This window comes from Neolamprologus brichardi, chromosome 23 (assembly GCF_056152115.1).
Source record: "Neolamprologus brichardi isolate AB-2024 chromosome 23, ASM5615211v1, whole genome shotgun sequence".
NCBI classification, from domain to species: Eukaryota; Metazoa; Chordata; class Actinopteri; order Cichliformes; family Cichlidae; genus Neolamprologus; species Neolamprologus brichardi.
Genome location: NC_142125.1, coordinates 16,926,399 through 16,946,758, shown reverse-complemented (window position 1 = coordinate 16,946,758; position 20,360 = coordinate 16,926,399). Strand labels below are relative to the sequence as shown.

Sequence of the window (20,360 nt, the reverse complement as noted above, 5' to 3'; positions counted from 1 at the left end):
TATGATTGCACTTGCTCTATTTTCTGTCGGAAAGAGCCCATCACAGCACAAAAAATAGCTTTAGTAAAGGTTACAAATGATCTTCGTATGGCCTCTGACAGTGGACTCATCTCTGTGCTTGTCCTGCTAGACCTCAGCGCAGCATTCGATACCGTCGACCTTAATATTCTATTAGAGCGATTAGAACATGCTGTAGGTATTACAGGTACTGCACTGCAGTGGTTTGTATCACATCTATCGATCAGAATCCAATTTGTTTATGTAAATTAAGAATTATGTAAATGGAGGTTAATTATGGAGTTCCACAGGGTTCAGCACTAGGGCCAATTCTGTTTACATTATGCATACTTCCCTTAGGCAGTATCATCAAAAGACATAACACATTTTCACTGCTATGCAGATGACACCCAGCTCTATCTATCCCTGAGGCCAGATAACACACACCAATTAGTTAAACTGCAGGAATTTCTTAAAGACATAAAGACCTGGATGGCTAACTTTCTGCTTAATTCAGATAAACTGAGGTTATTTTACTCAGCCCTGAAAATCTTAGAAATATGGTATCTAACGTTTTTTTTTACTCTTGATGTCATAACCTTGGCCTCCAGTAACACTGTGAGGAACCTTGGAGTCATTTTTGACCAGGATATCTCCTTCGATGCACATATTAAACAGATATTTAGGACTGCTTTCTTCCATTAGAAATATCCTGTCTCAGAGTGACGCTGAAAAACTAGTTCATGCATTTATTACTTCTAGGCTGGACTACTGCAATTCATTATTATCAGGATGTCCAAAAAACTCACTGAAAAGCCTTCAGTTAATCCAAAATGTTGCAGCAAGAGTACTGACAGGGACTAGGTAGAGAGAACATATTTCTCCTGTATTGGCTTCCCTTTATAGGCTCCTTGTTAAATCCAGAATTGAATTCAAAATGAGTTTTTCTTCTTCTGTCACCTTTCACAATCACTATGTGTTAATAGACCTCTCTGCATTGAACCACACTTGTTATTAATCTCTGTCTCTCTTCCACTGCATGTCATTTATCCTGTCTTCCTTCTCTCACCCCAACTGGTCGCAGCAGATGATCGCCCCTCCCTGAGCCTGGTTCTGCCGGAGGTTTCTTCATGTTAAAACTCAGTTTTTCCTTCCCACGTTCACCAAAGTGCTTGCTCATAGGGGGTCATATGATTGTCGGGTTTTTCTCTGCATGTATTATTGTAGGTGCGACTGCTGTTTTGATTTGTCACGATATAAATAATATTGAATTCAAGTGAATATATATTTGCGAACAATTAGAAAAGGTAGATTTAAAAACACTTCGTGTCATGTGTGTTAATTATATTGACACCATGCAATTCATCTTCTCAGCAGGAGAGGGCGAAAAATCACCACTGATGAAGAGTTCAAGGAGATGTTAGTGACAGTCCATGTTTCTTAGTGACAGTTTTTAAAAGCAGTTGATTTTATAAAATGACAGAAACATGAGAGACGCTGAATGTCTTGAATATTTTATACACTGAGTACTATTGGATGTCCACTTATTTAAGAATTATAGAAAAATCACATTAAGAAAGAGAAATCAAACATTTGTATTCATTTTCATGAGCTCAGACCTATTGAAAATGCGGAGGAGCTGGTTGTGAACTGAGCTTCAGAGAAACACAACATACTGATATTGACTGTGCAGCTTTGAGTGGAAAAAAAAATGTGGATCCTGGAATAATCATAGTTCCATCTTTAAAGCACTGAAATCATTTAGAAACGTCATCAACTTATTGAATCCATGAATCTGAAAATGTGTTTCTGGGTGAAAGAAACAGACATGTACAGACAGAACTATCAGCTCAAGAGTGTTTCTCTAACAGGAGGACACTCTTTACTCTCAACTCAGCACAGACACACTGAGGCACAAGGAAAGAAATAAAATGCAGGATAAAGAGATTCAGTGAATGTGTTGTTGAAGGTGTGGAGGTGGATCAGAGTGTCAGAGGAGACTCTGTAGAAGAACAGTGCCAGCAGGACAGTCCACATACACTGCTACTCTGTTAGAGACAGAGGAGGAGGAGGAGATGGATATTCGACTGTTAGTGTGACAGAAAGAACCAGGACCATTATCAGTGCAGTTCAGACTCCAGGACTGATCATTGTATCCAGACACACAGTCATAACTGTCTCCTTTCCTTCTGATTCTTCTGTAACTCACTGACATGTCAACTCTTTCACTCCACTCGACCTCCCAGTAACAGCGACCAGTCAGTTCATTACTACACAGCAGCTGAGGCCAAACATCAAATCTGTCTGGATGATCAGAATATGACTAAACCTCCTCCGCATGTCTCACTGTCCTGTTGTTGTCAGACAGAGGTTTGTGTGTACTGTGTTTGTGTCGATTGTGAGTTGACAGGAATCTGATGGAGAGAACAAACACAATCCAGCTGCAGTTATTGATCCATCACATGTTCATTGATTGACACTTTGATCATGAGTCCTGACATCAGAGATGTGAATGAGTGATGTGACAGTTTGAAGATGATTGAATGTGTACTGCTTTGTTTTCATGAATCACATTAAAAACACACTTACACTTCCTCAGACCTCGTGTCAACCATTGGACTCCAGCAGGCTCCACCCTGAAAGGAGGAGGGGGGTCAGACCAGCACAGTCTCTTTCAGCGTGCATACATTGCTCTGTTAGTAGACCTCTCTGCATTAAATCATCACTTGTTGTTAATCACTCACTCTTTTCCACAGCATGGAGTGTTTCCTTTCCATAATTGCTAAAGTGCTTGCTCATGGGGGGTCATACTATTGGGTGGGTATTGTAGGGTCTACCTTACAATATAATAATAATAATAATAATAATAATAATAATAATAATAATAATAATAATAATAATACATTTTATTTGAAAGCGCCTTTCAAAACACTCAAGGTCCCTGTACAGAGTAGAATAAAAGCAACATAAAAGCAAGAAGTTTACAGAATCATAAAAGCATAAGACATAAACAAATAAAATAGGAGAGTGGAAAGGTTATGTGGGATAAGCTATTTTGTACAAGTGGGTTTTGAGTTTGGACTTAAAGAGAGAGAAGGAAGAGATGTTTCTTAAATCAGGAGGTAGGGAATTCCAGAGTCGTGGAGCAGAGCAGCTGAAAGCCCTGCTCCCCATGGTTGCAAGATGGGGGGAAGGGACGGAGAGTGAAAGGGAAGAAGAAGATCTGAGACAACGAGATGGGGTGGTGATCTTAACCAGGTCAGAGAGATATGGAGGAGAGAGATGATGAATAGCCTTAAATGTATACAAGAGTATTTTGAAATTGATGCGATATTTGATTGGAAATAGGCCGAAAATTCTCAAAATTATTGGGATCTAGACCAGTTTTTTTCAATATTGGGGTGATGGCAGCAATTTTGAGGGAAGAAGGCACCTTGAGGCAACTATTGCTGTGATTTGGCACTGTATAAATAAAACTGAATTAAAAATTGAATGAGACAAAATGTAAACTCAAAGAACTCAGCTTTATTACTGGCATAAATCAAAACAGAAAACTAAAGTGATAAGGCTAGAAACAGAGCTTGGAACAGAACACACAGGCGAGTATGAGGGTACAACGCAACGATGAGCAGGGGAAGACGCAGACACCAAATACAAGAGGTGAACAGTACCAAGAGGAAGCAGCTGGGAGACATGGCTGACACTAATTACACAGATGATATGAGGGAGAGCACAACAGGAAGCATGAGACAAAAGCTTGGCACAGAGACATAGACATAACAGGTTTAACACCAAGCACACAACATACGGAGATAAAACTGAACAGGCTAATCTTCTCTAGGGATAAGACACCAGGCATACAGTGAGGCACAGAAACAGAAGAGAGACCACAGAGACAAGAGTGACAAGGAAGACACAGAACAGAGAGAGCACGAAATCAAAACCTAAGAGCTAAACTCTTAACAAGAATAAAACCGAAACACCAGATAGTAATAACCAAAACAGCAATACTAGACAATCAGAACAAAAACCATAATACAGACTAACACCAGAACTCAAAACACTGGTTTACCAACCCAGGGCCAATAGCTTAAATAGAATTGCACTGGAGATCATGTGGAATTTCAGAGATAAGTTGTACAATTCTTTTAGAAGTAAATGTATTAGTGGTTAAAGTAGGTATGTAAATTAACACATTAATGCTAAATCTTTAGTAAAATGGTAAATGGCCTGCATTTGTATAGCGCTTTACTCAGTCATAAGTTTGTATGTGCTTTGTCTGTAGGGGCCACCGTAAATATACTTTTATTTATTCACTCCACATAAAATGTAATAAATAAATCATATAATACAAAAATAAACTATTCACATTTCAACTTTTAACTATTTAAATTTTCAGCTTTTTCCTTTTACAAATTTAAAGTGAAACAACACAAAACACTGCAAACCACAACACAATTAAATATAAATTATAATATGAAAACAAAAAGACCATGCATATTCTCTGTCATATGGACCTGCATGAATAAACTTTCTGAATCCTTTATCATCTGCAACTGAAAATAGTTGTGGATGATTACTATACCTTTCTAATGTGACGTTGTTGTCTCTGGCTCTCTTTCTCTCTCCCTCCTGCTCTGTTCCTGTGTTTCCGCCCCTCCCCCCTCTTCCCAGCGTAAAGCACAAGGCTCGCATGCTGAGTGAAGCGGGAAAAAAGTGCGAGAGAGAGGGTGAGAGCAGTGTTGCCAACTTAGCGACTTTGTCGCTATATTTAGCGAGTTTTCAGACCCCCTAGCGACTTTTTTTCCAAGAAAAGTCGCTAAAAAAAGACGTGAAAGCGCATATCGCTTTTACTCTCAACAAGCAGCGGGTGCTGTAACGCAGTCAGTTCTTCTTTTACTCTTATGCGGTTTTGTGGATCAGGTTTAAAACTACTTATAAACACACACACATACAAAGTAACTCCACCAGAGTGCCTATTTCGGGTCACTTTTGCCGGTCCAAGCCCGGATTAAGGAGCAGGGTTGGAATTGTGACATTACAAAAAACAATAATTGCTAAAAGAAATTTAATTTGTAGTTCTAAATAAATTCTAACTGCATTTAGGACGTTTTTTGCTCACTTTATGTCTCGTCCACGATGTTATTTCTCTCTCCAGCAGCATAGGTTACAATTACTTTAGCATGACCAATTATGCAAATTAGGTGATGACGTCATTTAGCGACTTCTAGCGACTTTTAGGACAACCAATAGCGATTTTCCTTACTGAGGAGTTGGCAACACTGGGTGAGAGAGAGAGAAAAAAAAAACGGCTCGCGATAAGGAGCCGGCTCAAGTCGTTCACGTCAAAGACTCGGCTCTAAGATCCATTTCGTTCGCGACCGACCCATCGCTATTAAATAACAAAGAACAAAGACACGTAGCTATTTCCGCATGTCTACTTCAGCTTCTGCTCAAACTGCACGATTGACTCACAGGGGTTAGAAGTTGGTAGGTTACGATGCAGGGTCTCACACTATACGGCCCGATACTCTGATGCGACCTGAGTGCTCACACTGTGCGTCCATAAAATTAAAGTTATAGCAGAAATTCTGTCGCTCGCTCTCCCTGTCTTTCACAGACACAGACACACACCGCCACCATCAACTTTGCTAAACTGCTAATGAAAAACATCAACAGCTGTGATTGAACAGCAATGTAAATCCAACTATTTTCACGGTTGTTGTGGTCGTGATAATTTTGTGAGGCCACATCGAAAAGGCTCGGATGAGCTTGCCATAGTTCTAAAAGTGCCTCCACCCCTTGTGTCCACATCACACGCCACACTGCTGTTCCGTCTTTTTCACCGACATGTTATATGTTTGCGCATGCGCAGTGTGTGAAACTGCGGCGACACTCTCACGACGGTGTTCTTATATAATATCAGGAAGTCATCTGATAATAATATAGCAATCCTCACGACCAAGCGATTGATGATCGGGAGCTGGCCTGAGGTATTAATCGCTTCTCGTTACCCCACGTATACTACACAATGCATGACACACGATGAAGGCCAAAATCGGGCCGATCACCAAAATGGTCGCACGACTCAAAATGGACCAAAAATCGTACAGTGCCAGCCCAGCATTAGCGATGTCGTGCTGTCTGAAGGTGCACTGTTCCGGTAGGACAGAGGGGGTAGTTTCACTCACCGAGACGCGCTCCCCATGCCTTCACCCCACAGCCTTCCCCTTGTACGGTTGTACCGGAAGCGATTGCTGAATGTTGATTAGTTGATTCTTGGGGCAGCCTGCGAGTTAAACTGAAACGGAGGATAGGGACTGTTTTCATTGTTGAACACAGCTCTTTGGGGATGTGAACGCTGTGCCGAGCTCCCACCTTGTTCCAGAGCAGTTTTTATATACGAGGTTTATGCTAATTGCCCTTTCGTGGGCGTAGCCATTATAAAAAAAAATGTATCCAGATAGCGAAAAACAAGCATCAGTAACCAGCTGAACTATCACTTAATAACAATGGAATAGTATGAGTGGGCATGGAGGAGGTCCTGGTCAGCAGGGAAACTGTGAACCGTTTTTAAATATAGTTATAAGTAAAGCTTGGCATCCCTCCCCTTCTTCATATTTCAGACACCAGGAGTCTCCCATGTATATCTCATGAACAGGGAATGTTTGATATGTGCACACTGATGATAACAGCTCCAGTATCTTCTCTCCTGTCTGCTGCTCTCTCTCTCTGCTGCTGCACAGAACAGACTCACAAAGAACCTGACTGCTTCATGAAGATCTGACCCCAGAGGAACAACACTGGAACAATAAGAAGGAAACATTTAGTAATAATTTGATGTGAGCTGCATAAAAACAACCACACAATACTGATGGACTCCATCTTGTCCATGTGTGTCCCGTATATAATGAAAGTCCATTTTAAAGCCATCTTCCATCAGAGCAGCTGAACACTGTTTTTAGACTTTTACTGACTCACAACACAAACACTCATCCTGTGTGTGAAATCACTGCATACTGAACTGTAACTGTCATTTTATTTGCTGTCTGACTTTAGAAAGTAAAACATTAAATATCAACAATACAGAAACACACAGAGTGGAACAACAACATCTAAACTTCATATCTTGTACAACAGCAGCTTCACCTCCTGCTCACATCACACACATGGAAATCACATATTTACTTACCTTTCAGTCAGTTTGGTTTCAGGATGACATGGACGATTCAGCTGGAGATTCCACAGTCTGCAGGATTCTTTAGACTCAGAGGATATGAACAGTTGGTCCCAGTCTAAGAGGATGTAAGCTGGTATAACCCAGCAGGAGAGCATCTCTCTGGTTAGGATGTGAGCTTTGGTTTCTGCTGACACTTTATAAAGAGATAACAGTCCCCTCCAGCCTGTACAGCAGTCTCCTAAGACTATTAAATACAGGTTTCCACCGACACTGTAGGTAAAGGGTCCCATGAGGTTTTCTCCTAGGACTTCTGCAGGCCTGCTGAACAAAGTTTGTTGGAGATTTCCAGGTAATCTCTACAGTTTGTACAACTGCGTTGTACACATTCAGACTCATTTCAGACCAGTACATAAGTTCTTGTAATTGTTTATGTGTTTTATATCTTTTAAGATGGCCCCATAAAAGATCATCATAGTATTGGTGGACTGGTGGTGGAGGGAGGATGTGATGCTAGTCTGCTACAGTGTTTTATGAGGTTGCTGGATCACTTTTTTCTCCACAACACATAAAGCAGCACAGAAAGAAGTAGATGGCTCACTGAGGGATTCCTTCATCATGGTCTGCAAAGAAAGGACACCATCTTCAGGTCTGGTAATACAGGTCTCCTCAGCATGGTCCGAGTCAACCTGAAGAAAGGTCTCATCTAAGGTGGGCTACAGGAGAAGGATCGAGGGTCATCTGGACCGTAACAACTCTTTTATCACCTGCACATTTGTGGGAGACACATGACAAGGCTTCTGTTTAATAAACACACTCTGGTCCATCTGTAGAGACATCAGTGCAGCTCAGTCAGTGAACAGCTCACTGTCCTACCTTCTGATGATGCCATCGGTAAACGCTCCCCATCTGTGCCTTTTTTAATGAAATTTAAAAACAAAAAAACCTTATTATATAAATCAATGTGATGCAGTGAACATGGAGAAAGAGACACAAACATACCTTTCTCTCCGGTTGGTGATCTGTAACCAAAGCAGTGAAAATTATATCAGTGTCAGAAAACATGATGATGCAGTAAATTAAACATTTCCATTGTTTTGTCATCCTCACCTGTTAGACGGAGCCCTCTTTTTTAAGTGCCATAATAATAATCCCCCTCCTCCAATAATTACAATTAAAACAACCACAGCTCCACCAACAGCTGCTCCCACATTAAAACTGCGTTCTCCACACTGAGCATCAGCTGCAGATGTGCCTGCTGTTATCAGCTGAAGGTTGAGTAGGTGACATCTGGAAGGTCAGAGAGACACTGTTAGGGGACATGTACAGATGTTGCACATGTGTCTCTGAAGCTTCACTTACTGTGTGTGTGGCTGACAGGAGTAAAATGTTCCATTTGAAAATGTTCCACTGCTGCAGTCAGAGCACTCAGTGTCTGTGGAGGCGGTTCCTGATGACAACATGACAACAACAACATGTGTGGATCAGTGTGGACTTCTGCCCTCACACACACCAAGAAGCTTTGCTGTGCAAACTAACAGCAACACAAAGACTCGATCAAGAACATCTGGACTTGCTGATCAGATAAACATGTTTTCATGTTTATCTGAACTTCACTCTCTGTGATATCTCTCACATTGAGTCCAAACATCTCTCTGTTATACCACAGGTCCTCATCCAACAGGCCTCTGGGCTGCTCAGTGCACTAAATTAAAAAAACTGGTACAGTTTGACATCTTCATGTCATAAATTCATATAAAATATGAAAATATCTTCATCTAATCTGCAAAGTTTAAATTTTATTTTTTAAGAATCTACAAATTATAGGGAACCATACAGAAGTAAAACTTGAAAAGTTGAACTTAAACTCTATATCTCCCCATTGCCACACAGTGACATGAACCAGTGACTCTGGTAAGAGCAGGGGAGGAAGACTGTCATTAACAACCACAGCAGCAAACACAATGGACTAGAGCTACTCGAACATCAAGCTAGGTTATACGGCTAGACCGCCTGGGCCTGTTTGACCACACATCCCTGTTTACGCCGTCTGAGGAGAACAGTTCTCATCTCCAGCAGAACCATTAAAAGCTGGTCTGATGGAGCCTCTCAACAGCTGGATGACGGCTTCAGCAGAACTAACTGGGATACTGTCAGACATGGGAACTTTCACTGACGCTGTCTTATGTTAAATAAAGAAATCAGAAGCCTTTGAGGTGCAAGGACACAATCTTCAGGTCTGGTAATACAGGTCTCCTCAGCATGGTCCGAGTCAACCTGAAGAAAGGTCTCATCTAAGGTAGGCTACAGGAGAAGGATCGAGGGTCATCTGGACCGTAACAACAGTTAAGTTATCCATAAATGGGAGAAAAGCTGCAGGACCCAATGGTGTTCCTGGACCTGTGCTAAAGGACTGCACAGACCAGCTGGGATTTTCAACCAGTCTCTATATCCTCTGAGAAACCAGTCTGTACCAGTGTCAGTCACTATTGACCAATAGCACGTATCCTAGTGGTGATGTTTTTATATGGTGACTGTTTGCACTGTTGACTTTAGACTTAATTTTGCTATACAAATCCCATGTTACAATGATAATAAGAATATTGTATAAAAATGTTCAGCAAATAATAAATTAGATCAGTTTCCCTGAACTCTGGTATTCTCATTTAAAAACACAAACCTACCGTGCTGACTGATGTACTGTCCTGGTGTACAGCGTTTGTGTTTCTGTGCTGTGTCACAGCTGAGTCCCACAGAAAAAACACAGTAGAATCCCTCCAGTGGTGCACAGTCTGTATCTGATGTTGCTGTACACCGCTTCTTTACCATCAGACCAGAACCTGCCAACATAAATAAAACATACTGAACAGGTTTCATGTGTTTGTGAAGAGACGCTGAAGCTCAGAGTTTATGATTTTTTTGCTGACAATACATTTGGTCATTATGACGTCTTTAGGAAATATCAAACATGATCATCTTGAATTTATGAAATCATGGAGAAAAACCTACCTTAATGTCTTAATTTGAAATACTATAACATAAAACATAGTAAAGCCCAGTGAAATTAATTCACCTGAGTCACAGTTTGTACAGGGAATACATCGCTCCAGGCCATTAGGTTGATCAGTGAAGGTTCCATCCATGCATGGCAGACATGACGTACTTCTATACTCATTACAGTGAGTTTTCACTCTACTCCCTGATGAAAAAAAGCAACAAATTAATTTCAAGCTTGCTTTTTCTTTTTTTTATTGTGTCTACGTTGTGTGCTTAGAAAACACATGCATTCATCTTTCAGTTGGTTCTTACCTGAAAGGCACTTCGGACAGCATTCACTTCCTATCCGATACTCTGCAGAATGACATGTAAGGCTGAGACCACTGAAGACGTTCATCAGAATTATCAGAATTACCTGAAGATAGAGAAAGGGGGCCATGCCATTAAACTTTAATAGTGATTTTAGTCCCCCCTTTGAAAAAAAAATCTACATTGAAGAAAAAAATAAAACATTCCCCTGTCGCTTCTGCGGGCGGGCTATCCTTCAAGCTTGGATTGTCTACCCGGCCTGGGACCTTGAGGATCCTAGCTGTATCGTAGCTGTACCTACATGTGTATGTATCTTTTCATGGTACAACAATGAAGAAATGACACTTTGACACAATGTGAAGCAGTTGGTGTACAGCTTGGATAACAGTGTAAGTTTGCTGTCCCTTCAAAATAACTCAACATACAGCTATTAACGTTTAAAGAGCTGGCAACAAATGTGAGTACACCCCTAAGTGAAAATGTCCAAACTGTCCCCAAAGTGTCAATATTTTGCGTGACCAACATTATTTTCCAAAGCTGCCTTAAGTCTGTTGGGCATGGAGTTAACAGGGTACCACTGGAATCCTCTTCCACTCCTCCATGATGACATTATCGAGCAAGGTTAGAGGCCTTGCACTCCTACACTCCTACACCTTTCATTTGAGGATGCCCCACAGACGTTCAATAGAGTGTGGAGACATGCTTGGCCAGTCAAGTACCTTTATCCTCAGTTTATTTAGCAAGGCGCTGGTCTTTTTTGAGGTGGGGGATCATGCTGTTTCAGGATGGCACAGTACATGTTGGCATTCAGGGTTCCCTCAATTAACTGAAGCCCCCCAGTGCCAGCAGCACTCATGCAGCCCCAAACATTGACATCCCAACACCATGTTTGACTGTAGGCAATACACTTATCTTTGTACTCTTCACCTGGTTGCCTCCACAAACCCCCGACACCATCTGAACCACAAAAAGATAGTCTTGTTCTCATCAGACCACAGGTAACCCATGTCCTTAGTCTGCTTGTCTTCAGCAAACTGTTTGCAGGCTTTCTTGTGCATTATCTTTAGAAAAGGCTTCCTTCTAGGAAGACAGCCATGTGAAGCAGTGTGCTGCATATGGTCTGAGCACTGACAGGCTCAACCTCCACGCCTTCAGCCACTGCAGCAATGCTGGCAGCATTTATACATCTATTTTCAAAAGACAACCTCTAGATATAACGCTGAGCACATGCACTCAACTTCTTTGGTTGACCATTGCGACGTTTGTTCTGAGTGGCACCTGTCTTGTTAAACTGCTGTATGGTTTTGAGCACTGTGCTGCAGCTCAGTTTCAGGGTGTCCGTGATTCGAACAGCCCAGCGCTGCTCCCAACGAAGGGAAAACCAATTCTGCAGGGAGACCTACCTTGGCACTTGTGCAGGTGAAGCCAAAGGGAAGATATGCTTCACCATATTTTCTAGTCTTTGGCTTAGAATGAAGGTGGTTTGGAAACATATTCAGCTATGCTTCATCTCCTGCTTTGCGTTTCTGTGGGCGCCCCGTGCTAGCAGTGTCCAAGCGTTTTGTTTTTTTCCTTTTCATACCGCGCCCCCCCGCCCCCGCCCCGCCATGGCTCTACGAGCCCCACACTTTGGAAAGGTCTGGCCTAGGCCATCTTTATGTAGAGTAACAATTTATTTTTTCAGATCCTCAGAGAATTCTTTGCCAGGATGTGCCATGTTAAACTTTCAGTGACAAGCATGAGAGTGTGAGAGCAATAACACCAAATTCAAACACATCTGTTCCCCATTTGCACCTGAGACATTGTAACACTAACGAGTCACATGACACCAGGGAGGGAAAATAGCTAATTGGGCTCAGTTTAGACATTTTTCCTATTAAAAGATATAATAAAATGTTTACAAAAATGTGAGGGGTGTACTCCATATTTTCTTTTCTTAAAGATATTTTTTTGTCGACCCACTTTCAGACATTGTTTCACAAATTGAAATCTGAGGCCATGATTGAACGTTAATATCTCAAAACCTAGTAAAGTTAAAACCCCAAAATGCTTAATGATCATTCTCAACAGGCTCACTACCTCCCACTTTTCACCTAGACCAGGGGTCAGCAACCTTTAACACCGAAAAAGCCATTTGGACCTGGTTTCCACACAAAAGAAAACACTGGGAGCCGCAAATACTTTTTGACATCTAAAATGAAGATAACACTGCATATATTGTTTTTTACCTTTATGCTTTGTGTGAACAACTAAGGTGTGTTGCTTAAATCCATGAAGTGCTACAGAGAAAGTTACATTTTATTTATGTAATTAACACATTTTGAACTCTTAAAGAAATATAACAAAAGGAAAGACACCCAGCTGAACTAAAATGATCCATGAAGCAAACAAAAACTGTTGTGAGCCGCCACCCTTATATCGCCTTTGGGCTTTTGGAGCCTTGACCTGGCTTTTAAAAAAAAATAATAATTGGAAAAAAAGCACTTTGCTGCTAAAAAAAAAAAAAAAAAAAAAGTAAAATAGATATTTGCAAAATTCTGTATTTTACCAGGTTAATGTGTGTGGCGGGGCGTGGTCTGCAGCGCCGCTGGGGGGAGGCGGACGCACCTGAGCGGCACCCGCAATCACACCTCGCCGCCTTAACGTCAGTGCCATCTATGCTGTTTTGTTGGTATGTGTCGGGCTGTGAGCTGCAAAGCTACAGCCGGCTGTATGCGTACAGCAACCGTGTGTGAAAGTAGTCAGTAAAGAGATGCTGAAAAGCATGTTCATGCAAACATCGTCGGGTCTGCCGTGGTATGTTTACAAAGGGACTTCTGCTTCTGAACCTCTGCGCACAGCATCTGCAAATCGGGGCTGTACGAAGTCACTTTAAACTTTACGCAGGACTGTAAGCTGTCATCTGTGAGGCGTGAGCGGTGTTTGTTTGTAACATAGTTCACAGTGGAGAATAGCTGCTGACATAATGTGGATCCGAAGAGCCATATTTGGCCTACCTGGGGTTGAAAGTCTCGATAAATGCACGGCGTTTCGGCGGGTACACCAGCTTCCGCGAGTGTGACACTTAAAAAATAATAAAATATAATTTTATTTTTATATTTCAATATCACAATAATCTTCCAATTTAGAAGTACAAGTTTAAAACAAAAAGAATCAACATAAATAAAATACACTTCAGCTAAATACTTCTAATTTATTTTCCCAAACCACGAGGAGCCGCACGATAACGACTAAAGAGCCGCATGCGGTTCCGGAGCCGCAGGTTGCCGACCCCTGACCTAGGCTGTCACTTGAGCCCCTTTTCTATTAGTAAAAAGTAGTTGAAAAGACGTCCTGAAACTGCATGCCACTGATTGGCTGGTCAGTGGCGTCACTTAACGAGTCATAAGTGCATCTCAAGAAAAATAAAATTGCCAATTTCTGAAATCCGGGAACAAGAGAAATGGCTACAAAAACGACACCCTGTTCCTCTAGTCTGACAAAAAGCCACAGACCAAGGAGCAGGTACAGTGGCTTGCAAAAGTATTCGTCCCCCTTGAACCTTTCCACATTTTGTCACATTACAGCCACAAACATGAATCAATTTAATTGGAATTCCACGTGAAAGACCAATACAAAGTGGTGTACACGTGAGAAGTGGAACGAAAATCATACATGATTCCAAACATTTTTTACAAATAAATAACTGAAAAGTGGGGTTTGCGTAATTATTCAGCCCCCTGAGTCAATACTTTGTAGAACCACCTTTTGCTGCAATTACAGCTGCCAGTCTTTTAGGGTATGTCTCTACCAACTTTGCACATCTAGAGACTGAAATTCTTCCCAGTCGTCTTTGCAAAACAGCTCCAGCTCAGTCAGATTAGATGGACAGCGTTTGTGAACAGCAGTTTTCAGATCTTGCCACAGATTCTCGATTGGATTTAGATCTGGACTTTGACTGGGCCATTCTAACACATGGACATGTTTTGTTTTAAGCCATTCCATTGTTGCCCTGGCTTTATGTTTAGGGTCGTTGTCCTGCTGGAAGGTGAACCTCCGCCCCAGTCTCAAGTCTTTTGCAGACTCCAAGAGGTTTTCTTCCAAGATTGCCCTGTATTTGGCTCCATTCATCTTCCCATCAACTCTGACCAGCTTCCCTGTCCCTGCTGAAGAGAAGCACCCTCAGAGCACAATGCTGCCACCAATGTTCCCTCTAATTTTCCATGTGTCTGAGCAAACACACAAACTCCCTGGACCACTGTGGGCAACAGCAGATGTGTGCACTGTGGTCACGCCAGCATTAAATCCATCCAAGTTACATGGTTTATTAAAATAATCAAATCACAGCCTTTACATTTATGTTAGATTACTTTTAATTAACTGCTTTAGCCCACATACAATAAAACTGTAAAAAAATCTTGTTCATGACCTGTGTAGTATGTTAACACTATTGGTGTAAAAGGTCAATGAAGATGCTTGCAGAAACAGATAACATGTATTGTGACTTGTAGGTCAGAGTTAAGGCACATTCTGCTTGGAAACTTTCGCACTTGCAGAAGCAACAGTTTTGTGTACAGGATGTTGATAATCAGATAAGAGAGGAGAGAGCGAGCAACAGGAAGCACCTGGAGGGACGTGAAAGCAGCACTTTAAATGTGTTAAAGGTGTTAAAATTTCCATCCATCCATCCATTCGCTTCCGCTTATCCTTTTCAGGGTCGCGGGGGGCGCTGGAGCCTATCCCAGCTGTCATAGGGCGAGAGGCGGGGTACACCCTGGACAGGTCGCCAGTCTGTCGCAGGGCCAACACACAGGGACAGACAACCATTCGCACTCACATTCACTCGCACATTCACACCTAGTGGCAATTTGGATTATCCAATTAACCTATCCCCACAAGCTGCATGTCTTTGGACGGTGGGAGGAAGCCGGAGTACCCGGAGGGAACCCACGCAAACACGGGGAGTACATGCAAACTGAAATGAGTTTACTGAAATGAGTAACATTGAATGGTATATATATAAATTATTATTTTTTTATACACACATTGCAACTGTGCTCATAGGAGTTGCCCTCGGTCAACTGAAGGTCAAAAACGTCGTTCAGCGTGACGTCTCAAATCTCTCACATCTCACAACACCGCCGTCACTCCTAAAACTTCCCCCTCCCTAAACAACTAAATGACATGTTTTGATTGGTCGACTCGACATGGTACATTTTTCAACCAATGGGAAAGGGTGGGGGGTGTTTTGGCTCTGTCTTTGCTCACAGGCGGAGAGTGCTTTCGAGCTTTTTCTTAATAAAACGCCATTTTTACAGTTTCTTCCTCCAGTAAATATAAACAACAATAGTATCCAGGAAGAAAACCAAACATTGCATATATTTTTATCATAACATGGCTTATCAATACAATTTAAAAACTGGTATAAAGTCCACACTTTGTCCTGCTTACATCTCCAGTGGTTGTACTCGTTGTCATTAACGTGGCTTCACTCCACATCAGCCACGCCGCTTTACTAAAACACCAGTGTTGTGTCAGCACATAATGACGATGTCATAGCCTGTCAACGACATTGATTAGCTGCGTATATACAAATGTGAATCGTGTGATTGGCTGGACTATGGGATAAGGTAGCATCGTTCTAATCCCATTCTGGAGCAGCCAGTCACTTACTGACAATGCAAAACAGAATTGTTAACGTATCTACTTAAATTTCAATTCAGGTTAGTTTTTTTTTTGTGCGCAACGCAGATTTTTTCTGCGCAAAGACTGTGCCAACAGTGTGCAATTGCGCACGCGCGCAGCATAGGGGGAACATTGGCTGCCACCACCATATTTGACAGTGGCGATGGTGTCTTCAGAGTGATGTGAAGTGTTAGTTTTACGCCACACATAGCGTTTTGCATTTTGGCCAGAAAGTTCCATTTTGGTCTCATTCAATTCAATTCAATTTTATTTATATAGCGCCAAATCACAACAAATGTCGCCTCAAGGCGCTTCATAGATACAGAGAAAAGCCCAACAATCATATGACCCCCTATGAGCAAGCACTTTGGCGACAGTGGGAAGGAAAAACTCCCTTTTAACAGGAAGAAACCTCCGGCAGAACCAGGCTCAGGGAGGGGCGGCCATCTGCTGCGACCGGTTGGGGTGAGAGAAGGAAGACAGGATAAAAGACATGCTGTGGAAGAGAGACAGAGATTAATCATCTCACCAGAGCACCTTCTTCCACATGTATGCTGTGTCCCCCACATGGCTTGTGGCAAACTGCAAACGGGAGTTCTTATGGTTTTCTGTTAACAATGGCTTTCTTCTTGCCACTCTTCCATAAAGGCCAACTTTGTGCAGTGCACGACTAATAGTTGTCCTATGGACAGATTCCCCCACCTGAGCTGTAGATCTCTGCAGCTCGTCCAGCATTTGTGTAACATACTAATTACATCACGGGGCACTCGGCGGCATTACTGTGACAATCATGCACATTAGGAGGTACTGTATTGTAATACAAAACCAGCCAATGTGATTGAAGTTGTGGAGTGTCTATCTGAGTAGACGGAACACTGGTTTGAGCATAGAGTCAAGGAGGCCATTTACATGAAAAGGGAACAACCATCTTCGAATTGATGAGCGGGCCTAAGGGTAGATCTTTCTCGATCTTACAATACTGTGATTGAAGCCATTCCCCAAAACTCTGTGAATAGTACTTATGACCATTGATCAATGGTCTGCTAAAAATGTTCTAAAAAATTTGCGTATTAGAGCTGAAATTACCTTTAGGTTTCTGCATGTGGTGACATTCTGTTACTGTATACTTTTTGACTTTTTGACAGAGTATCAGGAGAAGAAGACATGAAGTAAAAACATGAATAGGAATGAGCAGAGGGCGCTCAAGCCTTCAGGAGAGCTGCTCAGCCAGGTGAGTTGTAACTTACTGTAAATATTTTACCAGAAATGTTGCTGCGTTTCCTTCTTGAAGACATCTGATCTCAAAGTTTCCTTGGTCCAAAAGCAGAAACATGTCCCTGAGATTTGAGACAATGGAGTGCTAGCAGGAAGAACAGCTGGACAACACCTGAAAACACAATTTTTTTTTTATTTTTTTTCGCCATCCTTACATGCAGACCCTTAATATTGACACAACAGACAAAACATATGCTAAGTACAAATTAATGAAAGTAAAATAATAATAATAATATTCTTAATTTGGAGCATCATGTCCTTGATGTTCTGTACTCTGGAAACAGAAGCCAAGGAAAATTAAATGAAAGTCAGTGTGCACAGGGATGCTGGTTCACCATGGATTTACTTTTCCCACATCCCTCTGATCTGACGTTAAAGAGATCAATGTGAAAATGTAAAACTTCCAAGACATTTTGAAAATCTTGGTGACAAAATAAAGAGTCATGCTGGAGTTTATCAAATTATCTCATGGAACTGTTTGCTTGCACGAGTGGATTCATTTAATGGGAGAAGTCGGACGCATCAAGCTAACGTTTCATTCATGAGGATTTCCATTTCAAGTTTAACAGCTTGCTCTGTTCCAAAGTCCAAAAGTGTCTTTGGAGTATTTCACCTACATTTGAGGCCAAAGCATCTCAATCTGAGTGATTCTGAATCTGAAGTCCCGATTTTAATTAGGTCACGCCAAAACCTTCATTTTATTTTATTTTTTTTATGTCATTCAGAGGTGAATTGCTGCTCCGTTTTGTATCCTTGTGCTGCTGCCTTAGTGCTCTTGAGTTTCAGCACATAAACTGATGTGTGGACATCAGCTTTGGGAAAGTTACTTTGAAAAAGTAATTAGTTATAGTTACTAGTTACTTCTTCAAAAAAAGTAACTGAGTTAGTAACTGAGTTACAAGATTCTAAAAGTAATTTCTTTACGTTTAATTACTTGAAAAGTAACTATTGCGTTACTTAAAAAAAGGTTTAACCATTGGGGGTCCAGGGTATAATTGGCCATTTTTAAGTACTTTTGATTTTCCCTACATTTGACCTTTAAAACCTATTTACTTGTCTTGTTTGGCATCATTCTTTTCAGCACAACCTCAAATGTTTGAATTTTCAGTTATGTTTTCATTTTGATATACTGTATTAACACAATTGATCCAAAATCAGAAAAAAACATAAACTCAGAGTAGAGTAGAAGTTATATATTTTTACTGTAACAATCTCAAACATGTTTAATGAATCATATTTCATAAAATTAATTCAAATATAAATGGTCAAATTTAAAATCCTGTACACAGGTTTTGCAAACAACAAAGTTATTTGCAGCCATTAACCCTTTACCCCTCTTTAAATAACCATTTCAAACTATTTACAGAACAATCAGCTGTTCTGCATTCAATAAGATGCCACACAAATTATTTGTGCCACTCCAAATATTTCTGTCCACTATAAAGCAGAACATCACAGCCTGATACCTGCAGGTCTGACAGCAGCAGGTGTATCACTCCTTTTTCTACCTGGAGACAGCAGTCGCCTCATTGTTCTGACACAATACAAAACTATCCACAACACTACACACTAACTACACAAGACAACACATTAACTACACACCCCAAACACGCTAAACGTCACAAATCTTTCACATCTCAAAACTCGCTCTCTCTCTCTCGCTGTCACTCCTAAAACTTCTGTTTTTTGTTTTGTTTTGGGGTTTTATTGCTCATAAGCAGAGAGTGCTTGCTAGCGCTGTCCTTAGACAGTAAACGTGACAAAACTATTCAGGAAAACACACGTATATATTGTTTATCATGAATCTGGTTTTACGTGGCCTATCGACACAATTTAAAAACCGACACAATTTAAAAATATATCACCTTGTTGCTTTGTCTTGAAGTGGTCATGTGATTGGCTTACCACGACTACTTTATTCTTCTTCAGTCAAACAGCAGCACTCATGCGATTGTTTTGCCTCCCTCAGCTCCAGGTATTGTGCTAGAAAGTGATTGCCGTCCGCGGGAGTGCGCAGCTGCTTAAAGCTGTAGCGCCCAGATTACTTACAGCTACTTCCGTGTGACTGATATAAGATGCGGTAAGCTGAAGACAACTTCAACCATCTGTTTGTTGAAAAATAGTAACGCGGCCGCACCTGATTGTCTTGTTAGTAACTATAGCGGCGTTTTAAACGACACAAATAGTAATTAGTTCGATTACTTGTTACTGAAAAAAGTAACGCCGTTAGTAACGCTGTTAGTAACGCCGTTACTTGTAATCACTGGTGGACATTCTCCATCAGGATTTTCTGGCAAAGAGCAGACTTTATGGTTTCATCAGTTATAACAGAACAGCCCAGACCATCCACACTACCACCACTGTGTCTGACTGCTGCTGCGATGTTCGCTTTATAAAATGTCATTATTTTGATGCCAAATGTAACAGGACTCAAACTTTCCAGAAAGTTCAGCTTTTGACTCGTCAATCCATAGAATATTTCTGATAAGCCCCAGGAAAATCTATGTTTCTTGGCAGATGTGACACTAACCGTTCCTCCTTGAACTCTCCATTTTTGCCCAGTCTCTTTCTTATTGTTGAATAATGACCTCTGACTTTAACCCTATTCTAGGGTCTACCTTACAATATAAAGGCCCTTGAGGCAACTGTTGTTCTGACCAAGTGTTGTATAAATATATTGGAATTGAATTAAATTAAATGAGCAAAGTGACATCTGCAGATCAACAGATGTAGTTCTGGAGTCTTCTTTGACCTCCTGGATGAGTCGTTGATGGTTCCTTGGAATAGTTTTGATAGGCTGGTCTCTCAAGGAAGGATCAGCACTGTTCCATGTTTTCTGTGCAGGTGCAGGGGAGGCAGATGCACCTAAGTGGCATCCGCAATCACGCCTCGCCAGCCTAAAGGCTGAACGAGGTTGTTGTTGTTAATGTGTGTGACTGTG

The 20,360-nt window shown here is 41.3% G+C and overlaps 1 protein-coding gene across 11 annotated transcripts in view; it reads right to left on the bottom strand.

The window, feature by feature from the left end:
* Positions 1 to 1,479: 1,479 nt before the first annotated feature.
* Positions 1,480 to 20,360, bottom strand: part of LOC102799349 (tumor necrosis factor receptor superfamily member 14-like) — a 56,751-nt gene continuing 37,870 nt past the window's right edge. For 6 of the 11 annotated variants that reach the window (XM_087836738.1, XM_087836734.1, XM_087836736.1 and 3 more), the window contains 11 exons: positions 17,406 to 17,531; positions 10,484 to 10,586; positions 10,248 to 10,373; positions 9,859 to 10,014; positions 8,537 to 8,624; positions 8,285 to 8,464; positions 8,177 to 8,196; positions 8,051 to 8,089; positions 7,190 to 7,941; positions 2,587 to 6,800; positions 1,480 to 2,411 (listed from right to left, as the gene is read on the bottom strand). In XM_087836738.1, coding sequence (XP_087692864.1) covers positions 7,877 to 7,941; positions 8,051 to 8,089; positions 8,177 to 8,196; positions 8,285 to 8,464; positions 8,537 to 8,624; positions 9,859 to 10,014; positions 10,248 to 10,373; positions 10,484 to 10,586; positions 17,406 to 17,477 — 849 coding nt within the window. In that variant the 5' untranslated portion in view covers positions 17,478 to 17,531 and the 3' untranslated portion in view covers positions 1,480 to 2,411; positions 2,587 to 6,800; positions 7,190 to 7,876. Of the gene's footprint in view, positions 2,412 to 2,586; positions 6,801 to 7,189; positions 7,942 to 8,050; positions 8,090 to 8,176; positions 8,197 to 8,284; positions 8,465 to 8,536; positions 8,625 to 9,858; positions 10,015 to 10,247; positions 10,374 to 10,483; positions 10,587 to 17,391; positions 17,532 to 20,360 lie in introns of all 11 variants that reach the window. The other 5 variants (XM_087836733.1, XM_087836735.1, XM_087836740.1 and 2 more) reach the window with 5 other exon arrangements.